The 24,014-nt window shown below is 60.5% G+C and overlaps 4 protein-coding genes across 4 annotated transcripts; 1 reads left to right on the forward strand and 3 right to left on the reverse strand.

Annotated features, from left to right (window-relative positions):
- Positions 1–12: 12 nt before the first annotated feature.
- PRPF3 (pre-mRNA processing factor 3) lies at positions 13–13,416 on the reverse strand. The gene is made up of 17 exons (XM_084276588.1): positions 13,402–13,416; positions 12,800–12,881; positions 11,407–11,588; positions 10,191–10,321; positions 6,894–7,040; positions 6,316–6,399; positions 5,992–6,212; positions 4,793–5,099; positions 3,984–4,150; positions 3,591–3,673; positions 2,934–3,077; positions 2,739–2,838; positions 2,194–2,307; positions 1,655–1,773; positions 908–991; positions 738–799; positions 13–288 (listed from the first exon to the last, which is right to left on the reverse strand). Exons 3-17 carry the CDS (start codon positions 11,549–11,551, stop codon positions 142–144), a joined length of 2,055 nt encoding a protein of 684 aa, XP_084132714.1. The 5' UTR covers positions 11,552–11,588; positions 12,800–12,881; positions 13,402–13,416; the 3' UTR covers positions 13–141.
- Positions 13,417–14,299: 883 nt separating this feature from the next.
- MRPS21 (mitochondrial ribosomal protein S21) lies at positions 14,300–15,606 on the reverse strand. The gene is given in 4 exon segments (XM_084276836.1): positions 14,300–14,377; positions 14,380–14,534; positions 15,237–15,332; positions 15,565–15,606. Coding segments are annotated over 3 exon segments (261 nt in total). The 5' UTR covers positions 15,320–15,332; positions 15,565–15,606; the 3' UTR covers positions 14,300–14,354.
- Positions 15,607–16,333: 727 nt separating this feature from the next.
- CIART (circadian associated repressor of transcription) lies at positions 16,334–17,428 on the reverse strand (the record flags this gene model as incomplete). The annotated part of the gene is given in 5 exon segments (XM_084276663.1): positions 16,334–16,645; positions 16,766–16,844; positions 16,942–17,017; positions 17,250–17,263; positions 17,266–17,428. Coding segments are annotated over 5 exon segments (630 nt in total). The 3' UTR covers positions 16,334–16,347.
- Positions 17,429–19,646: 2,218 nt separating this feature from the next.
- Positions 19,647–23,106, forward strand: CA14 (carbonic anhydrase 14; the record flags this gene model as incomplete). Its single annotated transcript, XM_084276664.1, has 11 exons — positions 19,647–19,692; positions 19,947–19,967; positions 20,510–20,689; positions 20,783–20,925; positions 21,908–22,003; positions 22,092–22,158; positions 22,243–22,400; positions 22,484–22,610; positions 22,718–22,738; positions 22,831–22,915; positions 23,025–23,106. 11 exons carry the CDS (start codon positions 19,647–19,649, stop codon positions 23,104–23,106), a joined length of 1,026 nt encoding a protein of 341 aa, XP_084132790.1.
- Positions 23,107–24,014: the final 908 nt, after the last annotated feature.

Consider the following 24,014-nt stretch of genomic DNA (forward strand, 5'->3'; position numbering starts at 1 on the left):
GCATAACAGTAATTTGTTTTAAAAAATATGTCTTTAATCGGTGTGCTGAGGAGAGCAGGGGGAGGAAGGGGTTCATCCGAGAACCGGCGGGGCGTCAGGTTGTGGTTTGAGGGAGGTGGGGGCGGCGGCAGCCCCCTCCCCTCAGTCTGTGGACTCCAGCACCGACTCGCTGAGGGCCAGGTCCCAGTAGTGCTCGGCAGCGTGCTTCTTAAAGTGCTCCCGTGCCATGTTCTCCGTGGGGCACTGCTTAAATTTCATTTCACCAAAGCTGCGATCCTTCGCTGTGCCCTGGAGAGGAGAAAAGGGGTTTTTTTCCAATCCACCTCCAGTGAAAATGAGGGGAAACACAGGTCTGTGTGACATGGAAGCTGAGAATAAACCCCCCACCTGAGCACCGTGCAGGGAAGAGGCTCCTACTGCTGCTACAGCTCAAGAAACACTATTAAAAGGGTTTGGCATCCAATCCTAAACCTTGGATTGGTGAGGGAGCCCTGGGACAGGCTGCCCAGGGGGTGTGGAATCTCCTTCTCTGGAGAGAATCCAGCCCCGTCTGGACACCAACCTGTGTGCCCTGTCCTAGGGACCCTGCTCTGGCAGGGGGTTGGACCCCATGGGCTCTGGAGGTCCCTTCCAACCCCTATGATCCTGTGAGCCTGTTTCTGCCTCAGCTGCTGTCAGATGGAGCTCCCTTCCCTCCACCCTAAGCACCCCCATACCAAACTACGCCCATGACTCACCTCCCAAACCAGAGAGCATTTGTTTGTTTTCTTAACAGACTCCTCGTCGGACTCATCATCATCTGGGGAAAAACACAAACAAACCACAAATAAAACCAACCAATAAAGCTGATTTTAGTCCTGAAGGAAGAGCTGCTTCACCACCCCTCCTCACACAGCTCGACACTTACCCTCTCCCTTCGTGTTCGATGTTTGCTCGTCCCATTTTATTCGATGAAGCATAAGACGTTTGAATTTTTTCTGTGCTTTTGGGCCTGTGGAATGAATTGAGACTCATTGATTCCCAAATAAATCCTTTAACCTTGGACTTTTTAGGAGATTCTAAAAAGTAGTGAAGCCAAACACCACCTACAAACACCTCCTAGTGCAGCCAGCCAACCAGGCACAGCAAATAAACCACAACCAGGCTGATCCAGCGCCAACACCCTGGGGTGGCCAAGCCTCTCCTGCATCCTTTGCCATGGCACTCGGCTCTCAGCACCTCAGGATGTTCAAAAAGGCTCTTCAACACCTCATGAAATTATTTAGAGCAGCACAAGCCATGAGGACGCTGTGCCTGACTGAGAGCTGAGGCTCTCAGCACCTGGGGATTTCCAAAAAGGCTCTTCAACACCTCAAAATTATTTAGAATTGCCCAAACCATGAGGATGCTCTGCCTGACTGAGAGCTGAGGTTCTCCTCACATCCACTCTGAGCATCAAGGATTCTAATCAAGTGCTCTCAGCCCTTCACCACTGAAGGTTTTCTAACTGGATTACCGCGCGCTCTGCAGCCAGCGCTAACCCCATTACAACCTTAATTAAGGGACTTTCAAATGGCCTCTTTACTTCCTTGTCCTTCCATAACAATTTTCATGGTAATTTTTTTTTGCTAGAGGCAAGCTTTTGAACCAAAAAGCCTGCCTGAGAAGTCCTCACCTCCTTCTACCACGACGACGTTGACGTCTTTGTGTAAAACCACCACTCCCGTTAGGTACAACTGCCCGGCGTTCGCCTCGATTTTGAATTTTTTTGCTGGATTGCTCAAGTTTCTGACCCTAAAGACAGGGAAAGGAAATTAAAAACCAAACACTGACGTCTGTGGAAAAGCAAAAAGTATTATCACTAAGAGCTCCCTATGCTCAGCATCACCTGGGTCCAGCGTTTCCTCCTCCAGCTCCTCAGGGTCTTTACCCTCACCTCAAAATGATGCCTGTTTGTTATCAGACTGCTCAGAGAGGCTACATCCATCCTTTCCCATTCTCATTCCTTTTAAATCTTGAATGTTTCCCAATTTCTGAACCAGATGAGCTCTGAGAGCTGGACAAAACTGAACCACTGCAAACTTGACGTGTGTTTTTAGCACTCTGCTCTAACAGGATGAGTTAAGGTCAGAGTCAACCGACACATCTTTAGTGGTGGTGCAATTCCTAGAGGCTGGAATTCTTGAAGGCCTGATGGAAACCTGTCACACTCACCTGTACACAGCTATGTGAACTCCCTGTGAAACATCTTCTTTCAGCTTTTTCACCTTCTTGGCTTTTCGCTGTTCCGCCGTGAGCTTCCTCGCGGCGTTTGCTTCTTCGTGAGCTCTGGGACGCAGAGAGGAACACAACAATAAGCAAGGCACAGCTTACAGCACGTCCATTCCAGCACCAAAACAGATCCTTCCCTTCCTAAATTCCACAGATACCACAGCAGCTGTGATTCCTGCCCTGATTTCTGCCTCCAGCCCCCTGAATTAAAAGCACGTGGAGTTCTTTGATCCCATCTTCGTACCAACCGCGACAGCGATCGCCAGCACAGCAAGGCCAGGAGCTGATCACCAGTACCCAGGTTGTGTCCCACCCCCCTGGAAGGTTGTTTAAGGCAGATAAAGAGGCTACAAGAGCAAGGAGCAGAAAAATCACACTGCTTCTGCCTTGCTGCATAGGTTCAAGGAGGTAACTCTCTAAAAATAAAGCACCAGCACTAAATCCACCTAAAAATGACCCCCCCCAAAATGGTCCAAGGTGCCACCTACTTCTGCCTCTTCGCCATCTGCGCTCTAACGTGAGCTTCCACTTTTGTGGGGTCCTGAACAGCTTCTGTCCCCAGCACTCGCATCAAGTTTGAGATCCTTACTGCAAGGGAACCAGGAGAGGAGCTGTGAGAGGAGCCTGTCAGGCACCAGACACACAGCCCCACACGATCCTGCCTGCTGCAGCCAGTGTTTTACCTTTGGGCTCTGGTGGTGGCATCAGGCCCAGCCTGACTTTCTCCTGCAGCTCCTTCTGGGCTTCTCTCCGAGTCTGTCGTCGTAATTTCTTCTGCTCTTTCTTCGTTAAATAAACACCCAGGGTTACTGGTGTGTCACTGTCCACTGGGGAGAGAAACAAGGTGGGATAAATGGGAATCTGATTTTGAAGAAACAAGAGAAAAACCCCGCTGCCTGTGACCTTCAGCAGGGGATAGACCCTGTAATGCCACACTTCCATCAATAAACCCAGGCTCTGCAGTGCACCCAACACAGAACCAGGTTGGCTTTAATTTTCTTGGTAATTAAAAGATTCTCTGGTTGTTATTTTATGGCTTTTCCTCAAGTCAAGGTCAAAACCAACCTGCTGGAGATGAGATCATGTCTGCCCTGCTACCCCAGCGAGCAGAGCGGGGCATCAATAGGTGAGGAAAGCTACTGGTTTATATCAAGTCTCTAGAGTTCTCCTCCCAGTTTCAGCTATCTCTGCAGAGCTTTCAGCTTTAGCTGCACACAGTATCTCCTCTTCACAGGAACAAGGTGCTGTGACCACAGGCTGGTTCATCCCACCAAGCATCAGCTGCTCAGAGTGTTTTATTTCATGTCTAAGAGCAAAGTGGATTGAAACTGGGGCAGTACCTGGTGGGTTGAGTTGAGCTGGGTGCTCCACGAGGTTTGTGATCCCAAAGTACTCGTCTCTCTTTGAGGATGTTCCACCTTTTCTAGAAAGGAAAGAGTTGGGTGTCATCACAAACCTCCCAGCTTGGATTTCTGAGCTCCCTTAAACACAAACCATGAAGAAATAAAAGCAATCCCACCCAAAACCCTACTTGATGCAGAGTTCAGAGCTCGATGAGCTGAAGGAGACGTGCAGTGATGCAGAACACACGTGGAATTCAACAGCTCAAGGAGATACCTCTGGCTTGATCTACCCAAAGAGCCTGACACAGCACTACCCCACCCCTGAGAAGCTCCTTGGAGTCTTCTTCCCACAATGGAACCATCCAAACCCAACAAGCAGACTCAACTTACAAATCGAGGCCGTTGGGGATGATGTAGGAGTCCCACCACTCTATCTCTGGGATCTCCCCTTCTTTCAGCTCCTTTTTGGGGGTAATAAGAGCCAACTTGGTGGAAGTGTGTATCCCTGTCTTCCTGGCAGCCTGAGAGATCTCTGCCTGGAGCTTTTCTAGTTGAGCCTGAGAACAAGGAGAGGAAAACAGCTGGTAAAGGGGAGCTGGGAGGAGCACAACCTTCCAGAACAGCACAGTACAACCACACCTGCCTCTTTCTGTTTTAAACAGCCTGAAGTGGATTGTGGAAGAAACCACACACCACAGGATGGCAGAGAGCTTCTGCAGCAGCTCACAGCTCTCCCAAAGAACCTCCTCTTATTACTGAGCCTTCCAGGAGCATGGAGTCACCCCAGAGGAATGTTTCCTTGGGCATCATATCCTTTTTCTGTCTAACAAAGCTCATTTGTCCCCTTGTCCCTGAGAAATTGGGATTCCTTTAACCTTCCACCTCTAAGGTGATCACTCCTGTGGAAAAACACTCAGCCAGAGAATGATCTATCCTATTTTTAAGCAAATATTGATTATTTCCAGAAATAAACCTCATCTTCCATCAGGTGAAGGCAGCTTCAAGGAAACACCTTCTACACACAGATTTTAATTGGGCCTTTCCAATGAGAAACGTTTTCAGGTGACTCCACTGGAAAGCTTCTTAGATGAAGCCAAGGTGGCATTCCCTCACATCCCAGGAGAGGAGGATCAAGTCCTAGCCCAAACCAAACCCTCCCATCCATGGCTCTCTCCCAGCATGACACGGCCTCAAAATACCTTCGTCCGCAACCTCTGGGCGATTTTCTCAAATTTGCCTTTTTCATGGAACTTAAAGGTGCGTTTCTGACGCTGGGCGGGGGTTATGGAGACCCTGGGGTCAAAGTAGGTGTTTGATTCCATATCTTCTGAGGGTTTCTCTTTAAGCTGCTGTTTGAACTGCTCTCTCTTCACAGCTCTGATGTTTGCTTTCAGGGTTGGCATGCGGTGAGTCAGCTCGATCTCTTTACCAGTCGCGTCCACAGTCCGGCCTTGCTCATCCAGGATGAGCGGTGTGGGCTTTGTCTGATCCTTCAGCTCCACTTTCCTGGGGGCAAGATAAGATATAGAATCATAGACTGGTCTGGGTTGGGAGGGACCCCAAGGGTCCCAGAGCTCCAACCCCCCTGCCACAGGCAGGGACACCAACCTCCAGGCCTGGAGCTACACAAGGTTGCCCAGGGCCCCATCCAACCTGGCCTTGGACACCCCCAGGGATGGGGCACCCACCCCCTCTCTGGGCAGCCCCTTCCAGCCCCTCACCACTCTCTCTGGACAGAACTTCCCCCCAATCTCTCCTCTCCCCCTTCCCTCCTCCAGCTTCACCCCATCCCCCTTGTCCTGCCATTATCCACCCTTTAACAAGCTGATTCCCCTCCTGTTCCTCTGCTCCCTTCAGGGCCTGGGGGGCTGCAGTGAGGTCCCCCCACAGCCTTCTCTTCTCCAGGCTGACCCAGCCCAGCTCCATCAGCCTCTCTCCATGGGGAGCTGCTCCAGCCCTCTGAGCATCCCCGTGGCTCCTCTCACCCCTCTCCAACAGCCCCACATCTTCCTTGTTTTGGGCCCCAGCTCTGGACACAGGACTCCAGCTGGGGAGGGCAGAGCAGAGAGGGACAATCCCCTCCCTGTCCCTGCTGGCTCTGTCCCATTAAAACATGATTGTGGAGTTAATTCAAAGGAAACACAACTCTCACTTCCATGGGAAGCACCAAACCACCCCATGACTTGTGAAAAGCTCCTCCTAACGTTAAATCTCATCTATACTGCTAGAACAGCCTCAAACCTCAGGTGGAGTCTTACCCAAGGATGGAGCAACCTCCACTTCACCTCTTAAACCCCAAATTTATTCCTTCAGTGGGCGCTAAGGCCATTGCTGAGGACCCAGCAGCACTGGAGGAACCTTCAGCACGAGGACTAAGCCAGGAAGGACGGGTACTCACGGCGGCGCGATGCCCATGGCGTGCAGGTTGGCCAACCCCACCATGTTGGCGTTGCCGATGAGCCCGGGTTTTAAGGCGAGCTGAGCCTGGATCCGGGCCTGCAGCTCTGCTGCTTTCCTGGCTTTCTCAATGGCATCGTTCATGAAGGTGGCTGCCTGGGAGGGCTGGATGGTGTTGCCGATGGGGAGACGTTCCGATTGGGATGAGGAAGAAAGTTTTGGCTGTTGACAAGAGGAAGAAGATTCGTTACGCGCCCGTTCCAGCACACCCAGGTCAGGGCTGAAATGGGGATGACAGGCTTTGCCTGTTGCTTCCTGCAGGTACCTGTGGTGTTGGAGGACTGATAAAACTCAGCTGCTTTTTCCTCTCTTCGATCTGCCGGGTGGCTGCTTCCATCATCTGTTTGATCTGCGGAAAGAAAACAGGACAGTGAGTTTTTCCTCTCTCTGTGGGAAAGGGAGAAGGGGCCCTGAGCACCTTTCTACAGCCACAAATCCGTGCAAGGCAGCTTTGTGAGAACAGAATGACACTGAGTGGCTCTAAACAACCACCTCCAGCTGCAGAGAAGGAATCTAACATCTCTGTGAAGATGATGAGGGGGCTGAGGCACCTTCCCTAGGGAGAGAGGCTGAGGGAGCTAGGCTGGGGCAGCCTGGAGAAGAGAAGGCTGTGGGGGGACCTCATTGCAGCCCCCCAGTCCCTGAAGGGAGCAGAGGAACAGGAGGGGAATCAGCTTGTTAAAGGGTGGATAATGGCAGGACAAGGGGGATGGGATGAACCTTCCTCGCGCGATCGGCAGCTCAGCGGGACTCGTGAGGGGAGCACAGTCAATCCTTGCAGCAAACAAAGGTCAAAACTACATCAGGATTCAAGACCCGTCCTGGGATGGAGCTTAGACCAACCTGTAGCTTGGTCAGCATCCCAGGGCTCTCCGATGGTGGGCCTGGAATGACCTCAGGCTCATCTTCCACCTCCTCGAATCGCGGTATGCGCCGCTTCTTGACGCCGGAAGATTCCTTGGATACCTCAGAGTCATCACCAAACACATCCTGACGTGGAAGGGAAGAAGGTAAGGGCTGTGATTAAAACCAAAGCACTCTCTTCATGGCTGGTGTTTTAAGATGAAGAGCCAACATGAAGGTCACATCCAGCACAGTACGCTCAGCACCACCCAGGTCAGATCCAGCACCGTACACGCAGCACTGCACCGTGGTTCCAGGCTTCCAGGGTGGCACTCACAGGCTGACCTTACTGGGAATCCCACAAGAAGCCTGTGCCCCCACTGGAGAAGCACCAGTGATGATCCATCCGAGAGTTTGAAGGCCAGGAGACACCAGAGGGATGTCCCTGGGTAAAAGCCACCACTGTTCTCTCAGATGATCAAAGGTTTTTGGCACTGAGGAGATGAAAAGTCTCACTCAGGTACCCAGAGAGATGGGAAAAACCTACCCAACAACCTGACCTGAGTGGGCAAAACCAATTCCCACATCTTCTACCAGCTTCAGAGGGTTTACTGAAGGAATCGGCACTGTCCTACCACATCCTCCCCAAAAAAAGGAGGCTGCAGCCCCAGACCTGGGGTGGCTCAGGACATTCCCTCTGCTCTCCAACCCAGCTGACTCCAGCTTGGATCCAAACTCACTGAGCTCAAACCGAGCAGCTCCAGAGCAGCACAGCTCAGCCAGCAAGAGCCACGCTGACAGACTCACGTAGCCCGTGCGGGTCACAAGCCAAAAGGTGAGGTGTGTTTTACATGGAGCTCTGCCCCAGACTGGGACTATGGATTCCAGCCAGTCAAGTGCCTGTTTTGTGTACTGGGTTTGTCTGTGTGGCTGTGTTAACTGTAGAGTGTGTGTGTGTCAAAGTGTTATTTGAAAAGAAGATATACACACCGGTTTGTAAGCGTTAGTTGCAATCCCTTCTTCACTATAACGGTTCATATTCTACAAGGACACTTCCTCATCCAGACACAGGTACTTCTTGGAAAACCTACAAGTTCAAGAGAAAGGACTTGCCCATAGTATAAAGTGTGTAAACCATTACGTTTTAGTTCCTGAAACTTCCCAAGCAACGACCTACCCCACGAGAGTTAACCCAGGAGGGAGAAGGCAGGCCAGGCAGCGTGCTGAAGATGGCTAACAAGGACCTGCAAGTGGCATCCTGAATGAATCTGCTGCTTGTTGAGACAAGATCTCAGTGGGGAAGTATAAATTCAACTCTAAACTTGAGCTGGGCTTGGGGCAAAGTCAGTCTGTAAAGTCTGCTGGTGACCTGACCACCTCACCAGAACATCTCGTGTTACAGCAGGGGCAGGACGTGGCTAGAGCTGGATGGAGAACCTCCAAGAAAGGGAATTCCAGAGAGGGGGGGTGATGATTTGCCAGGCAGGATGCCTGTCCCCATGCTGGGAGCCAAGAGAAGAGGCTAAGTTTGCTTTGCTGCTTCCCAGCCCTGCTCTTGGCTTAGCTGGGAAGCCAAAAAGACCATTATCCAGCCGTGGTGATGTGAGACACCCCAGCAGACACCTCACTCCACACCCAACCCCGTCCCTGCCCCGCGCTGCAAGAGGCTGCAGCTCCCTCCTTGCATCCTGCAGGGAAGAGAGGACAAGACAGCCCAAAAATGGGCACAATCCCAACTCAGTTTGTGAAGAAAAGTGGGATCCACACCCCTTAGCTGTGCCATGGGACTGCCAGAGGCACCAGCCAGCCTGTCACCTGCAATCCTGCCACCACCAAGCACCACCACGACCTCACTTATCTCTCCACCACCTCCCCAAGAGATCAGAAGCAAAAGGGTTGAGGGGAGCAACCAGGATCCACCAGTGTAACCAGAACATCTCTTTCCATGCCCCTGTGGCAGCTCAGCACAGTGTGTGGCTGTACCAGCCCAAACACATCCACATTAAAGTGGAACAGCAGCCTGGAAATCATCAAAAAACACTTATTGGCACCAAGAAAGCTGCAGAAGGCTGAGGTCCTTTTAAGCTGCCCTCAGGCAGCTGAGAAACCCAAATCCAAACCTCTCTGGATCAGTCAATTGGGTTGTTCCTCCAGCTGTACCCACTCCAGAGCTCTTTGGTGACCAGTGAACGTACCTGGACCTGGAGGAGACCCTTTTTGGCACCAGTTAAAGCCTCAGCCACACAGTGAGAGGAGAACAGGGAGTTTCTAACAGAAAAGAAGGGAGAGGAGGCAGCTGCCTCCCAACACACCCAAAGAGATCCAAATCCTGGATTGTTCTAGCTCATGGTGTCCAAGGCCAGGTTGGCTGGGGCCCTGGGCAACCTTGTGTAGCTCCAGGCTGGAGGTTGGTGTCCCTGCCTGTGGCAGGGGGTTGGAGCTCTGGGACCCTTGGGGTCCCTTCCAACCCAGACCAGTCTGGGATTCTATGGTGCTAGATTAATTAATATGGATTGCCATCAATTAGGAACCATGGAAAATGGGAAAGGGAACTTACTTCTTAAGTGGGGAGCAGCACCCCTTTTAAGCTGGGTATGTGAGCGATGGAAAGACAAGATTCCAGGAGGTGGGAAGTCTTCAGGAGAAGAAAGGAGGTGAAAACAGGTTTGGATGTGTGAGACTTCCACCATCCCAGACAAGTGTTAGATGGGAGAGATGCCACAGAGTGATTAAATCCTATTAATTAGCCTTGTGTTATGAAGGGGCCTGACAATAATCACCCTGTGTTGATTCCAGGTGGCAAAAAGAGACTGAAAAGATATGGGATCACCCAGCAGACAGCCCCATGGGAAGAGCTGGCTGGCAGAGAGAAACACTGAGCATCCAAGGAAAGGAAGAGCAATGGGAAGGCACTGGGAATTCCCAGGGAAAACACAGTGCTGCCAACACAAGAGCGGGAAGAAAACAGAGAGATGGAACCCTGAGAAGTTTTTCTGCTGCACAAGCTGTGCAGAAAAGGGTTAAAAGAAACCAGAAGTCCAAGTTTCCACCTCAAGATAGCACGGAGCTGCCTCAAGAGAACCACAAGGTAAAGGCTCACACACTTCATCATGGAGAAGGGTCTTTTCTCTTGAACATTAAGCATTACCAGATGTACCTCTCTGGAAGAGGAAAGTGTGGCAGAGTCCCACTGCTGCCTCCACGGCCACCAAAAGCACCAGATTAATAAAAACCACCATGAAACCAGCATGAACCAAACCAAAAGCAGACAATCAATAACCAATAATCAATAATCACCTTCAGCTCGCGTTTCCGGTTCCGATCGCTGTTGGATTTGGAATGCCTGGAGCTTCGACCTTCTTCCACTGCTTCAAAGAGCTTGTCCACAAACCTCAGGGTGGAATCATCCAGAAAGGGCTTCAGGTGGTCTGGGGAAGGGGAAAAGAAGAGAGGAGGAATGGTGTAAAGGGCAGAATTTGCTGCTTGGGATTGGGGGGGGACTGGAGAATCCACGGAGAGTTTTTCTGTGAGGCTGTGAAATGGATTTATTTGGAGGTGGTGGCAGTGAGGGGTGTGACATGGGATCTGGGGATCCTCTTGAAACTCAGGAGGACTGAGGGAGTCCAGACCTCAGCTGGAAAAAGTTATGGTTGGAAAAGAAAAAGCCACAGGTGAAATGATCAGTCCCTCTCCCCCACCCTGCCCTGCAGCCTGTCTGCATCTGGCTCAGCAAGGCTGAGCTGGCATCAGCCCCACACACACATGGAAGCTTCTAGATGAACCTGGGGGTGATCCAGACCCAGACTCCAGCTGTGCCTGGGTGTCAACAGAACTCACAACAGAACCTTGGGGTTTCTGTTGAATCTTCTCTACAACCACCTCACCACAAAACACATTTTCATACTGGGGAGGATGACATTCCCCCTCCAGACACCACCAGCCACCAGCAGCAACAAGAGTGACCCCCTGAGCCCACCCAGCACAGAATCCCAGAATCCCAGACTGGGCTGGGTTGGGAGGGACCCCAAGGGTCCCAGAGCTCCAACCCCCCTGCCACAGGCAGGGCCACCAACCCCCAGCCCTGGAGCTACACAAGGTTGCCCAGGGCCCCAGCCAACCTGGCCTTGGACACCCCCAGGGATGGGGCACCCAACCCCCTCTCTGGGCAGCCCCTTCCAGCCCCTCACCACTCTCTCTGGACAGAACTTCCCCCCAGTCTCTCCTCTCCCCCTTCCCTCCTCCAGCTTCACCCCATCCCCTTGTCCTGCCATTATCCACCCTTTAACAAGTTGATTCCCCTCCTGTTCCTCTGCTCCCTTCAGGGACTGGGGGGCTGCAGTGAGGTCCCCCCACAGCCTTCTCTTCTCCAGGCAGCCCTTCAGTCTTCCAGGAACAAAAGGAGCAAATTTAAACCTGATTTGAGGCTATTTCAAGGTTATTTGAGGGGATTTTCTCCATTAAGGGCTCTGAGCACCTCTGCACAGGGGGTTGGGCTGGGCTGGGTGGGACGTACCTGCAGCTTTCTTTTTGTCCATGCCCTTCCCCACGCAGTTCAGCGCCGCCGTCACCACGGTGGGTTCTGAGAAGCCCAGGACTCTCTTCACAGTCTTTTCTATCCATGGTTTCAGCTCATCCAGCTCCCTTTTGGAGAGAGACATCTTTGCCAGGAGCTGAAGTGAATTCTTCCACTTGTACCTGTGAAGATGAGGAGGAAACCCCATGGAGTAACAATATAAACAAGGAGCTTGTCATTGTTTCAGTGCTCTTCTCCTTCATGGGAGAGCTCAGGAGCAGCCACCCCTCTCAGAGATGATTTCTGCTCCCTTCTTTTTAAAATTAGATGTAAAATTGATGAGCCAGTGTGCTGAGGAAAGATCCCAGCAGAAGAGAGAAACACACCCAGCAAGCACTGCACCCAGCCTTCCAGCTCAGGCTCTGCTCTCCCCAGGGACCCACCACAACTGGGATGGGGACGTCTGGTCCCATCACACCTCAGCTTCCCTCCCAATTTCCCTCAGGTCTTTGCAGGGCTGGTTGTTAACACCCCTCAACCCCCACAAACCTGCACTTCACTGCTTGGGAAGAGCGATTTCAAGGCTGCCTTAATTAGTCTCTTTCCCCATGAGGTTCACAAACGACCCTGAACACACCCCACTGATGCTCTAGAGCCCAAGAGGTGCCCAGATCTCACTGGCAAAGCCAAAACCACCCATTTTTCCAGGTAAAAACTTCCTCCTGGTTAATGACTCACCCCCTGTCACCGCCTGCAGATGCAATAATGTTTTAATTAAGCACCCAAGCCTTAATCTGATTTGGGTTCCAAGTCTCCTTTATCTGGAAACAGGAGGAAATCTTCTTAAGGGAATATGTTTGACCTCAGGATTTCTTCTCCACGCTGCAGAGCCTCAACCTCAACACAGGTCTGAGTTAATCAAACACAGTTATCATTCCTAAACCTGAGAATTAAGAGCCTGGGAGTTGGTTCTAACGAGGTATTTCTCAATTTGGGGTCTGCAAACAGCAGCTGAGATGTAAATCTACAGATTTAACCCCCATTCTTCCCCCTCTGCGACCAGAAACCTGACAAATCTCTGCAGCCTTTTACTTTTTAAGGCAGGTTTCTCAGAGAAACACCAAACACCAGCCAAAAAAGAACATGAATATAAAGTTTCCCCCATTAGTTTGGACTTTGCTGCAGCATGTGATGCTCTGGGCAAAGCTTGAAGACAAGGGGGGGGGGAGAATTAACGACTACAGGGATGCATCAACAGCTTGGCACAGGTATTCTGATGAGGAGTTTCTCTAATTAGCTCTTCGTTTCAACTCCAGATGGAATAAGGGCTGGCAGAGGGGGTGACAACAAGGGGAGAGGAGGGGTACAGGCGGCTTCCAGCACCAACACTCACCGCTTGTGCTACTCTGTGGCTCAGAACAGGGAGAACGCGAAGGAGACGCCCCTGCAGCGCTGCCGGCTGGACAAACCGCTTCCTTCGGGGAGAGAAACCACGGGGAATTCGGCTTCGCTGCGCCGAGCGCACCCGCCCGGCAGCCGCACACCCCGCCGGGGCTCCGGCACCGCGGAGAAGCCGGGGGAAGGGGGTGAGGGGGGCGGGTAGCACAGCAAGGACGCGGCTTCGCACACCCGCTTGCAGCCCAACGGCCCGGGAAGGGCGGTGGAGATCCCCGGCGGTTCCCCCCCCACCCTGCACGGCCCCAGCTTCCCGCCGCTACCGGGGCGGCCCCGACCGAGCCCGCGCAGCTGCCGCCGGCCGCGCTTCCCTCCGCCCCAACCCCCCAGGCCGCTCGGTGAGGCCCAGCAGCGCAGCGGGACCCCTCAGCGCGGCCTCCCCGGGGAGGGACAGGCCCCGGCGCGGGGCCCGTCACTGTGGGCCGGCGCCTCAGGCGCGGCCTCCCCGGTTCCTCCTCCCCCACCCCGCGGGCTCTCCCGCGAACACCCCCCCTCCTCCTTCGCGTTCTCCCCGGCGCGGAGCGGCCCCCGGTCCCTCACCGGTGCGGGCAGGACAGGGCGGGGCGGGGCGCGGCCCCGACAGGCCCCGGCCCGGTCGGCGGCGGCGACCCTGACGGTGACGGCACGTCGGGGGCGGAAGCGGAAACCCCCGCGCTGCGCCTGCGCGCCCGGCTGCCGCGGAGGCTGCCGGGAAGGAGCGGGAGGCGCCACACGCCGCCTGCATCACGTGACCACGCTAAGCCACGCCCCCCCCTCGCGCCTGATTCCCGCGCAAGAATCACCCCCCGGGAACCCCACCAGGGACCCGGAGGTCGCGGGTTCGAGCCCCGCCGCATCCCCCATCATTAACACCCCCCTCCCGCAATTAGACCAGGAGCCGCTGGAGGGAAGGGGCTTTCTTGGGGGGGGGGGGGGGGGGGAGAGGGGAGAAAGGGGGGGAGGGGAGCCGAGCCGCCGCCGCCTCCCCCATCATTAACCCCCCGCAATTAAACCAGGAGCCGTTGGAGGGAAGGGGCTTTATGGGGCGGGGGGTGGGAAATGAGGCCCCGCCACAAGTAGACCAGGAGCCGCTGGAGGGAAGGGGCTTTATTGGGGGGGGGGGGGGGGGTAAGGGAGCCCCCGTCACCTCCCCCACCATTAATCCCCCCGCACTTAAACCGGGAGCCGCTGGAGGGAAGGGGCTTTATTGGGGGGGGGGGGGCGAGGGAAGGGGGGGAAAGGGGGGGGGGAGGAGGGGGGGGAAAAGGGGGGAGGGAGGGGGGTAAAGGAGGGGAGAGGAGGGGAGGGGGGCCCCCGCCACCTCCCTCATCATTAACCCCCCCGCAATTAAACCAGGAGCCGTTAGAGGGAAGGGGCTTTATTGGGGGGGGGAGGGGGGGAATGAGGCCCCCCACCACCTCCCCCATCATTAACCCGCCGCAATTAAACCAGGAGCCGCTGGAGGGAAGGGGCTTTATTGGAGGGGAGGGGGGTAAAGGGGCCGCGGCTGCCCCTTAGCAGCCCAGCCAGGGGTCTGCCGGCTGCTCCGCGCCAGGAAGGCGATCTTCCGGCCCATCTCCGCGTTGTAGACCCGGCGGCAGGCCTCGTAGGCCAGGCGCTGCCGCCGCCGACACGGCTTCTCGTAGTAACGGCCCCGCCGTACCGCGTCCACCAGCCCGTCCTGCGAGAGGATCCTGCCGCGGGGCCGCGATGGGGGGAAACGGGGAGAAACCCAGAGGATTCGGGTTAAAACGCGGGGCTGAGACACCCGCCGGTTACCGGCCCCACCGCCCGGCCCCTGTTTGGGGGGGTGGAGGGGCTGTTAATTGAGTTTAATTGAATTAAAGGCGCCTGAGGAGGGGTCGGGCTGCAGCCGGCAGCCTCAGAGCCTGAGAAGAGCCCCGAGGCGCCGCTCCGGCCCCGCCCGGTGACTAATTACAGGCGGTCTAATTAATGAGGGTGTGGGAGGCCCGGCCCCCCCCCACCCCCGGGTCCACACCGCCCCCCCCAGGTCCACCCCCCACACCCCCAGGTCCACCCCCCCCCCTCCAGGTCCACACCCCCCCCCCCAGGTCCACCCCCCCCCCAGGTCCACACCCCCCCCCCTCCAGGTCCACCCCCCCCCCCCCAGGTCCACACCCCCCCCCCTCCGGGTCCACACACCCCCCCCTCCGGGTCCACACACACCCCCCCCCCGGGTCCACACCCCACCCACACCCCCGGGTCCACACCCCCCCCCTCCAGGTCCACACAGCCCCCCCCCAGGGCCCGCCCACCCACCCCCCAGGTCCACACCCCCCCTCCAGGCCCGCCCACCCCCCCCCCGGGCCCCTCTCGCCCCCCACCCGGGGCCCCTCCCACCCCACTCCCCCCCCCGGGCCCCTCCCGCCCCTCACCTGTTCAGAGCGCTGTAGGCCGCGTCCACGTTGCCGCTCTGGACCATGACGGTGCGGCCCACGAACCGCAGGTGGTTCGCCATGGCGGCCTCTGCTCTGCAGCGGGGACGGGGCGGGTGGGACGGGCGGCTCCGGGTGGCCCCAGCGCCCCCCCGGGGCAACGGGACACCCCCCTCCCCCCCCCTTAACCCCCTCTCCCCTTCCCCGCCCACAGCCGCCTCCCCCCCCCCCCAAGGCACCGGCACGGCCCTTCCCGCCCCCCCCGCCCCACAGCAGCGATGGGACCGGGACCCGGGACCCGCGACCCGACCTCCCCCCGGGGACGAACCGCGACCGCAGCTCCCCTCGCGGAACCGGAAAGTCGCTCCCGGTTGGGCGGAGCGGGGAGGGGCGGGGCTTAAGGCAGAGCCAGCCAATCAGGGGCGGGGCTGGCGCGCAGGGGGCGGGGCCTTGGGGGGCAGCCGGGCAGAGCTGGGATGGGGCGACCCCTTGTGCCCCCCCCCCCCAAATCCCCCCCCCCCACCTCCCCGGGCACAGAGGACACCGGTACCGGGCGGCCCCGGCCGCTCCCGCGGCGTTTATTGCTTCCAGCAGGGCTGAGCCGCGGGGCAGCCCCGCTGGGGATGGGGATGGGGATGGGGATGGGGATGGGGATGGGGATGGGGATGGGGGGGGGTAACACACACACCACCCCCCCCAGCCCCAGCCCCCCACCCCCCCAGCGCCCCACGGCGGGGGAAGGCACGAGCCCAGCGGGGGGGACCAGCCCCCCGCCCCGCTCCCCACACCCCTCATCCCCTTCCCCCGGTGCGCCAAGGCACGACCCCCCCCCCCCCACAGCCCTGGGGAGGGGGCTGGGCTCCGGTGAAGGCACGTGTCCTGCCCCCCCCAGCCCCCCCCCCCACCCGGGGTTTTGGGAGGGGGGGAGGTCCCTGCGGAGGAGGAGGGGGGAGGGTCACGGGTCACACCCCCCCCCCCATGGCCCCGCCCGCAGGTCTCACTGTCCACAATATTTAAAAAGAAACCATCCAAAAAAAGGCAAAACCCAAGAAAACCAGGAGGGATGGGGCCCCCCCACCACCCCCAGCTGCGGGAAGAGGGGGGGGGGGTGTCACTCATCCGGTGCCGGGGGGTCTGAGGGGTCCCGGTTTGGGCAGGGCGCTGGCACTTGGGGCGTCCCCCCTTCTTGATGTCCCCGATGATGATGATGATGATGATGATGTCCCGGTGGGGTGTCACCGGGCAGGCGTCGGCAGCGGGGAGCCCCGGGGGGGCCAGCGGGGGGGCGGCGGCGGTGGAGGAGGAGGGTGGAAGCAGGGGCTGGATCCTGGGTGGGTTTGGGGTCGACGTGGGGGAACCAGACCCTCAGCATCCCCTCGACCTGCAGCAGCGTCCCCAGGTACCGGGCGCTGGGGGGGTGTGGTGGGGGGAAATGATTACACAGACAGCACCCATCACCCCACTGCTGGGTGAGGGGGGGTATCCCTGTGTGTCCCCCTCCATGAGGACTTTTTGGGGGGGGCACTCACCCCATTTCAGGCTTCTGCAGGACCCCGATGATCCGCTGGATCCGGTCCATGGCCACGCTCTGCTGGAAGCTGCTCAGCCCTGGGGAACCCCAAAGATCCATGAAACCTCCTCAAAGGGGGGGAATGGTGGGGGGGGAAGGAGAACTCGGGGTAGGGGGTGCTGGGGGACCACCCACCTCTGTCATACCGCCCCCGCTTCAGCCCCTCCAGCAGCTCCGCCAGCGGCTGGATGAAGCCCCGCAGCTCCTGGCACTGCGAAGAAGAGGAGGAGGATGGTGGCTGGGCCACATCCACACCAGGGATGGGGTGTCCTGTGTGTCCTGTGTGTCCCGTGTGTCCTGGGTGTCCAGCTTCTCCCCCCTCCAACCCTCCCCACCTGTGCCTGGTGGGGAAACTGAGGCAGAGCCGAACCCCCCGCAGGCATTGGAGCTCAAACACCACCCCACCCCCTGTATATTTGGGGGTGATGCTGCCAAGAACTCACTTTTTGGGCGAAGACCGGTCGCCGTCGCTGGGAGGGGTGTCCCCCCCTTCCCCCTTCCGGGGCCGCTTCCCCCCGCAGGGTGACGAGCCAAGTCGGGGGTGTTCGCTCCGGGCCCCCCGGCCGCTTCCGGGTCCGCTCAGCTTTCGGGGGGCTCTGGGGGTGTCCGCTCGCCTCGGCATCGCTGTCGGAAGGATCCCCCGGGCTGGAGGCGGGAGAACCGCAGGAGCAGGAGCGAGCGGGGGACTCCATGGTGGGGGGGGGACCCCCCAGGAGGAGCCTCTCCCCGGGTTCAGCTCCTGCTGCGCCCCTGGGGTGAGGCTGCCTGGGGAAGGGGGGGAATAAAACAGGGGAAAAAGTGGGGAAAATGGGGAAAACTGGAAAGCTGGGAAAGCACCCAGTGTCCCCCGGGGGTGGCTGCACCCCCAGAGCCCCTCGGGCATCTCCTGCTCCTGGGGGGTGCAGGAAACAACCCAGCACCAGGCCCCCCCCACCCCCAGGACTGGGATACCCCCCATCCCCCCAGGAATGGTGCCACCCCCACCCAGGCACCAAGGCTCCCCAGGACTGGTGTCCTTCACCTGAGAAGCAGGACCCCCCCACCCAGGACTGAGACACCCCCCCACAAAGTGGGAACCGCTCCCCCCAGCACTGGGAACCCCGTCACCAGCATCGGGACCCCCCAACCGGCCGCGGGACCCCCCTACCCAGGGCTGGGGCTGCCCACATCGGACATCCCACCCAGCCACCCCGTGTCCCACCTGCTCCCGGCTGCAGCTGCGGCGGTGCCGGTGTCCCCGGTGCCGGTCCCGGTGTCCCTGGCCTGGCCCGGTCCCGGTGTCCCCGGTGCCGGTCCCGGTGTCCCTGGCCTGGCCCGGTCCCGGTGTCCCCGGTGCTGGTCCCGGTGTCCCTGGCCCGGTCCTGGTGTCCCCGGTGCTGGTCCCGGTGTCCCGGGGGCCGTGTCCTGGTGCCGGTCCCGGTGCCGCCGGCCCGGTGCCGGTGCCGGTGTCCGTGTGGCGGTGCCGCTGTCCTGGTGCCGGTGCCGGTCCCGGTGTCCCCGTCCCTGTCCCCGTTCCGGCGCCGGTTCCGCCCGGCTGCGGCGGCCCCACGCGGACACGTGCGCGGCCGCACGTGCCTCCCGCTGGGCCCCGCCCCTCCGCGCTCCCATTGGTCACCTCACCCCGGCAGCGGGCGGAGCCCCAGCCCCCCGCCCCGCCCCTTCGCTGCCATTGGCCAGCGCCGCCGCGGGCACTGCCCAATGCGGAGGCCGCCCTGCGCCGATTGGCCGGGAGGGTGGGGCCGCAGCCACGCCCCCCCATGTGGCGACACGGGGGGCGCGGGCGCGGGGGGGGCAGCGCCCCCTGGCGGCCGGCGTGGGGCACGCGGCGGGTCACGGGGCCCCGCGTTGGGGGGCGGAGCCCTCCCAGTCCCGCCCCTCGGTTGCGTCACCCCCCGGCGCGGCCAATGGGGAGGAGCGGCCTCGCTTCGGCGCCGTTACATAATCGGGGAGGGCAGGCGCGTGGGCCTCCACGTGGGGGCGGGGCGCGCGGGGGCGGGGCGCGCGCCTGCGTGACGTCAGGGCGCGCACGCGACACCGCGTGGGGCGAAGGGGGGGGGTGGTGCGGGGCGCGCGCGTGTGCGCGGGGCGCCGCCCTCCGCGAGACAGGGGGCGGGGCCGGGGCTGGGAAAGGGGCGGGGCCAGAGCGGCCGCGCGGGGTCAAGCCCGGAGCCCCAGAGACCCCCCAGAGAGCCCCCCAGCACCCCCAGACCCCCACCCAGAGCCCCCCAGGAGCCCCCAGCACCCCCAGACCCCCACCCAGAGCCCCCCAAGAGTCCCCAGCACCCCCACATCCCCATCCCAGAGCCCCCCAGGAGCCCCCCAGCACCCCCAGACCCCCACCCAGAGCACCCAGAGCCCCCCAGCAGCCCAGAGACCCCCCCAAAGAGCCCCCCAGCACCCCCAGACCCCCACCCAGAGCCGCCCAGCACCCACACATCCCCATCCCAGAGCACCCAGAGGCCCCAGCACCCCCAGACCCCCCACCCAGAGCCCCCCAGCACCCACACATCCCCATCCCAGAGCACCCAGAGACCCCCAGCACCCCCAGACCCCCCGCCCAGAGCCCCCCAGCACCCACACATCCCCATCCCACAGCACCCACAGCCCCCCAGAGCCCCCCAGCACCCACACATCCTCATCCCAGAACACCCACATCCCCCCAGAGCCCCCCAGCACTCCCAGAGCCCCTCAGACAGCCACCCCAGACCCTCCCCAGCACCCACACATCCCCATCTCCCAGCACCCCCAGCACCCTTCCAAGCCCCACAGGTCTCCATCCCCCCAGCCCCTCCCAGCCCCCCCCCCAGCCCCTCCTGTTCCCACGCCCCGATGCCCCGGGAATGGCCCCTCCACCCCTCCCCGTGCCCCCGGGGGGGCCTGTCCCGGGTGGGTATTTAAAGCCCGGCCGGTGGCACCCAGCCCCTCGCCCCCTGCCATGCTGTGCACCCTGCTGCTGCTGCTGGGGGGCCTGGCCCCCGTCCTGCCGGCCGGTGAGTGCCCCCCAAATCCTTCAGGCATTCACCCCAATTCCCAGCCACCCCAGGACCCGCTTTGGGGTAGGGCTGCAGCCTCCCTGGGGAAGGGCTGGGGGAGCCCCCCCCAGAACCCCCAACCCCCAATATCTCTGCTTCCCCCCACAGGTCCCCACTGGGCGTATGAGGGTGAGTGGGGCCCCATCCCAGAACCCCCACACCCCAAATCCAGCACCCCCAGAGCATCACCTGGGTCCCCCCAGAAGGGAAGGGGTGGGATGGGTGAAAACCCACATCACCTCCAGGCACCAGGCTCCCCCCCCAAAACGGGAGACAGATGGATGGGTGCAGCCCCCCCCCCCATATCCCCCCCAGCTCCCTGGGTCCCCCTCACACTCCAATGGTCCCATTGTGCTCCTTTACGTAAGGCTCCGGCCCCGCTCCGGCTGCCAAATCCAATTAGGATCCAACCCCGGCCAAATCCCAACTAAGCCCCATCCCGCCGGGCCCACGGGGACCCAATGGGCCCCCCACAACCCCCCTCCTCAGGGTCAGCTTTGTCCCTGCTCCCCCAGCTGGAAAAGATGCCCCTGGATTAACAAGGACATCGGGAATGTGTCCGTCCATCCCCACCCCGTGTCCCTGTTGGGGGGAACTGAGGGTGTTTTGGGGCACAGGGCTGTGCTGGGGGGGGGGGTTCACCCAGACCCCTGAGGGTTCCCCCCACCCAGGTCCCCACGGGCAGCACCACTGGCCCGAGGAGCACCCAGCATGTGGTGGCCAAGCCCAGTCACCCATCGACATCCACACACGGCGGGTGCAGCCGGACCCTTCGCTGCCGCCCATCCGCCCGGTGGGCTACAGCCGCCCCGGCGTCGCGACCTTCACCCTCACCAACAACGGCCACACCGGTGAGCGGGGGGTGTTTGGGGTCGGGGTGGGGGGGTGTGTGTGTGTCCCCACTCCTCGTGTGTCCCAGCCCCCAGCTCAGTGTCCCCTCGTAGCGCTGCTGGCGCTGCCGCCCGCGCTGCGGCTCCAGGGGCTGCCCCACAGCTTCGCCGCCGCCCAGCTCCACTTCCACTGGGGGCGGCCGGGACGGGCTGGGGGTGCTGAGCATCTCCTGGATGGGCACCGTGCCCCCGCTGAGGTATGGGGGTCCCCAAGAGGAGTTGTGCTTGGGGGGAAAAAGGGGGGGTGGGAGTGGGAAAGGGGGTGGGAATTGGGGTGGGAAATGGGGGATGGAGGGGAAACTGGGGTGGGAAATGGGGAGGAGGTGGGGAATGGGGCTGGGAAATGGGGCTGAGGTGGGAAATGGGGCTGGGGGGGTGAATGGGGAGGAGGAAATAGGGGGGAGGGGGGGAATGAGGGATGGAAATGGGACTAGGGGAAAAAAAAACAGGTGGGAAGTGGGGCTAGGGGAGGATGGGGATGGGAAGTGGGGCTGGGAGGGGGATTGGGGGTGGAAAATGAGTCTGGAAGGGAGATTGGGGGTGAGAAATGGGGCTGGGAGGGGGAATGGGGATGGGAAATGGGGCTGGGAGGGGGAATGGGGGCTGGGAAATGGGGCTGGGAGGGGGAATGTGGATGGGAAATGGGGCTGGGAGGGGGAGTGGGGGTGGGAAATAGGGCTGGCTGGGAAACTGGGGTGGGAAATGGGGTTGAGGTGGAAAACTGGGGTGGGAAATGGGACTGGGGGGAGTTTGGAGGTGGGAAATGGGGCTGAGGTGGGGAAAAGGAGTGGGAAATGGGGCTGGGGAAGGAAACCGGGGTGGGAAATGGGGTTGGGGGGGTGAATGGGGATAGGAAATGGAGCTGGGGGGAGAGGGGGAAACTGGGGTGGGAAATTGGGCTGGGGGCAGGAATGGGCCCAGGCCCAAGTACAGGAAGGGGCCTGGGGGTGGGAATTGGGCACGGGAGAGGGCAGGGAAGGGGCTCAGGGTGTGGGAAGGGGAAAGGGAACGGGAATGGGTGGCGGCAGCGGGTCCCAACCCAGCGGGAGCTGCCCAGGATGGGCACAGGCAGCAGCAGGGACTGGGACAGGGAACTGGGCATGGGAAAGGTGAAGAGTGGGGCACCCCAGCCTGGGGTGGGTCACAGGCTGGGGGCTGCTCCCTGCTCCCTGCCCCCAGATGCACGTGGTGCACTACGACGCGGAGCGTTACGCCAACGCCAGCGAGGCGCAGCACCACGCCGGCGGGCTGGCCGTGCTGGCCGTCCTCCTGGAGGTACAGACCCCCCCTCAAAACCACCCCCACACCCCCCCTCTCCGGGCCTGACACCCCATCACCATGCTCCCCACCCCCTTTCCCCAAGGTGGGTGCTGACCCCCACCCCGCCTACGACAACATCCTGACCCATCTCAGCAGCATCCGCTACGCAGGTGAGCGCAGGGAGAACGCACAGCGTGGGGTGGGGGAGCCCCCAATCCCCCCTCTGCACCCCCAAACCGGTCCCCCCCTCGCAGGGCAGACGACGGCCATCCCCTCCTTCAGCATCCAGGACCTGCTGCCCCCACGCCTGGACCTCTACTACCGCTACAACGGGTCCCTCACCACCCCCCCCTGCTTCCAGGGCGTCCTCTGGACCCTCTTCCAGCAGCCCACCCGCATCAGCCTGGCCCAGGTAGGACCCGTTTTGGGGTGACTCCCCCCTGGTTTTAGGGGGGAAGCAGCAGGGCTGTGTCCCCACACCGCTCTCCCTTCCAGCTGGAGCAGCTCCAGGGAGCCCTTTACTCCACGGCGGCGGCCGAGCCGCAGCCCCAGCGCCTGCTGGAGAATTTTCGGGTGCCGCAGGAGCTCCACCAGCGCCTGGTGCTGTCGTCCTTCCCCAGGGGTGAGAGCTGAGCCCGGGGAGGGGGGTGGGAAGGGCCCCCCCTGCACCCCCAAACAGCCCCGCTGGGTGCCAGGCTGCGGCACTGAGCCCCAGTGTTTCTCTTCCAGGGCCCAAGGGGTATTCGACAGGTAGGGCTGGGCCAGGGGGGCTGGATGTGGGGGTGACCCCCCCACCCCACCTCCTCTCAGACCCCCCCTCAGCCCTCTGCACCCTCACACAGGTGAGGTTGTCGCCATCGTTTTCGGCGCCGTCTTCAGCTGCTTCATCCTCTTCCTCATCACCCACTTTGCGGCCAAGAGGATGCGGTGAGACCTCCCCCCTCCCCTCCTCAAGGAGGAAAAACAGGGGCCAGGGACCCCCCCCCAGGGTGGGTGAGGGTCTCACCTCAGCCCTTCTCCCCCCCACCCCTGGCAGAGCGAGGAGGACGCAGGAGCAGGACGTCGTGTTCAAAGCCTCATCCCGCCGTGCCCCCGACCACGACGGCCCCCGCCCTTGAACCCTGCCCCCCCCCCAAGCCCCCTGCCCATGCCAGAGGAGCCAGCTGGGGCTCAGCCCCGTGGGGGGGGGGCATAGCTCCTGCCTTGCCCCCCCCCCAGGAAATAAAGCCCCTTCCCCACCCCATGGTGCTGGTGGCTCTTTGTGGGAGAGGATTGTGGGTCCCCCCTTTCCCCCTCCCCAAACCCCAGACAGGGGCTGGGAGCAAAATGGGGGGGGGAACCAACCCCTCTCCCCCCATCACAGAAGTCGGTGCCACGGTACCTGTTGCTCTAGTAAAAGGGTTTTACTCTGAATCAAAAAAATAATTTACCCCCCCAGTTCCACAGCAGGGTAAGGGGTGCCCCCAGCCCCCCAGCAGGGAGCAGAAAGGGGAGGGGAAAGGGGCAGAGACCCCCTCCCCCATCCAGCTCCCCCCACCCCAAGAGCATCACCCGGCTTCTGCAGAGCGGGGAACAGCAGCGGGGTCGGGCAGAGCTCTCCCTGGGGTGATGGGGGTGGGAACCGTGAGGGATGGGGGGGTCCTGCCCTGAGCCCCACGCACCCAGATGTACCCCAGGGCACCCAGATGTACCCCAGGGCACCCAGATATACCCCAGGGCACCCAGCACCCTCCTCCCACCTTCACCCTGTGAGGAAAAAAGCCCAACGAAGCCGCTAACGAAGGTAACAGGGTGCCCAGGAGGCTGGTTAGTGGGAGACCCACTGGAGAAGCCCCCGCGCTGCAGATGCCCCCCCCCTGCTGCACCCCCCCCTCCCTGCCTGGCACCCCCCCTTACAGGAGAGGCACTTGAGGATGTTGTGGAAGGAGCCGCCGGCGGTGATGAAGGCCCAGAGCCCCGTGCAGAGGGTGATGATGAAGATGGGGACCAGGCTGGCCTCGTACCGGGGGTTCAGGAACGTCTGGGG

The sequence above is a fragment of the Gallinula chloropus genome, assembly GCF_964237585.1.
Source record: "Gallinula chloropus genome assembly, chromosome: 29".
NCBI lineage: Eukaryota > Metazoa > Chordata > Aves > Gruiformes > Rallidae > Gallinula > Gallinula chloropus.

What these genes read in the sequence shown, in the direction of transcription:
- PRPF3 (XM_084276588.1), bottom strand. Translation starts at nt 11,551, where the DNA reads ATGTCTCTCTCCAAAAGGGAGCTGGATGAGCTGAAACCATGGATAGAA. An exon ending in GCCATGGGCATCGCGCCGCC is followed by an intron (nt 5,100 to 5,991) that starts GTGAGTACCCGT and finishes TCTTGCCCCCAG; the next exon opens with GAAAGTGGAGCTGAAGGATC. An exon ending in AGCTCAACTCAACCCACCAG is followed by an intron (nt 3,078 to 3,590) that starts GTACTGCCCCAG and finishes TTCTCTCCCCAG; the next exon opens with TGGACAGTGACACACCAGTA.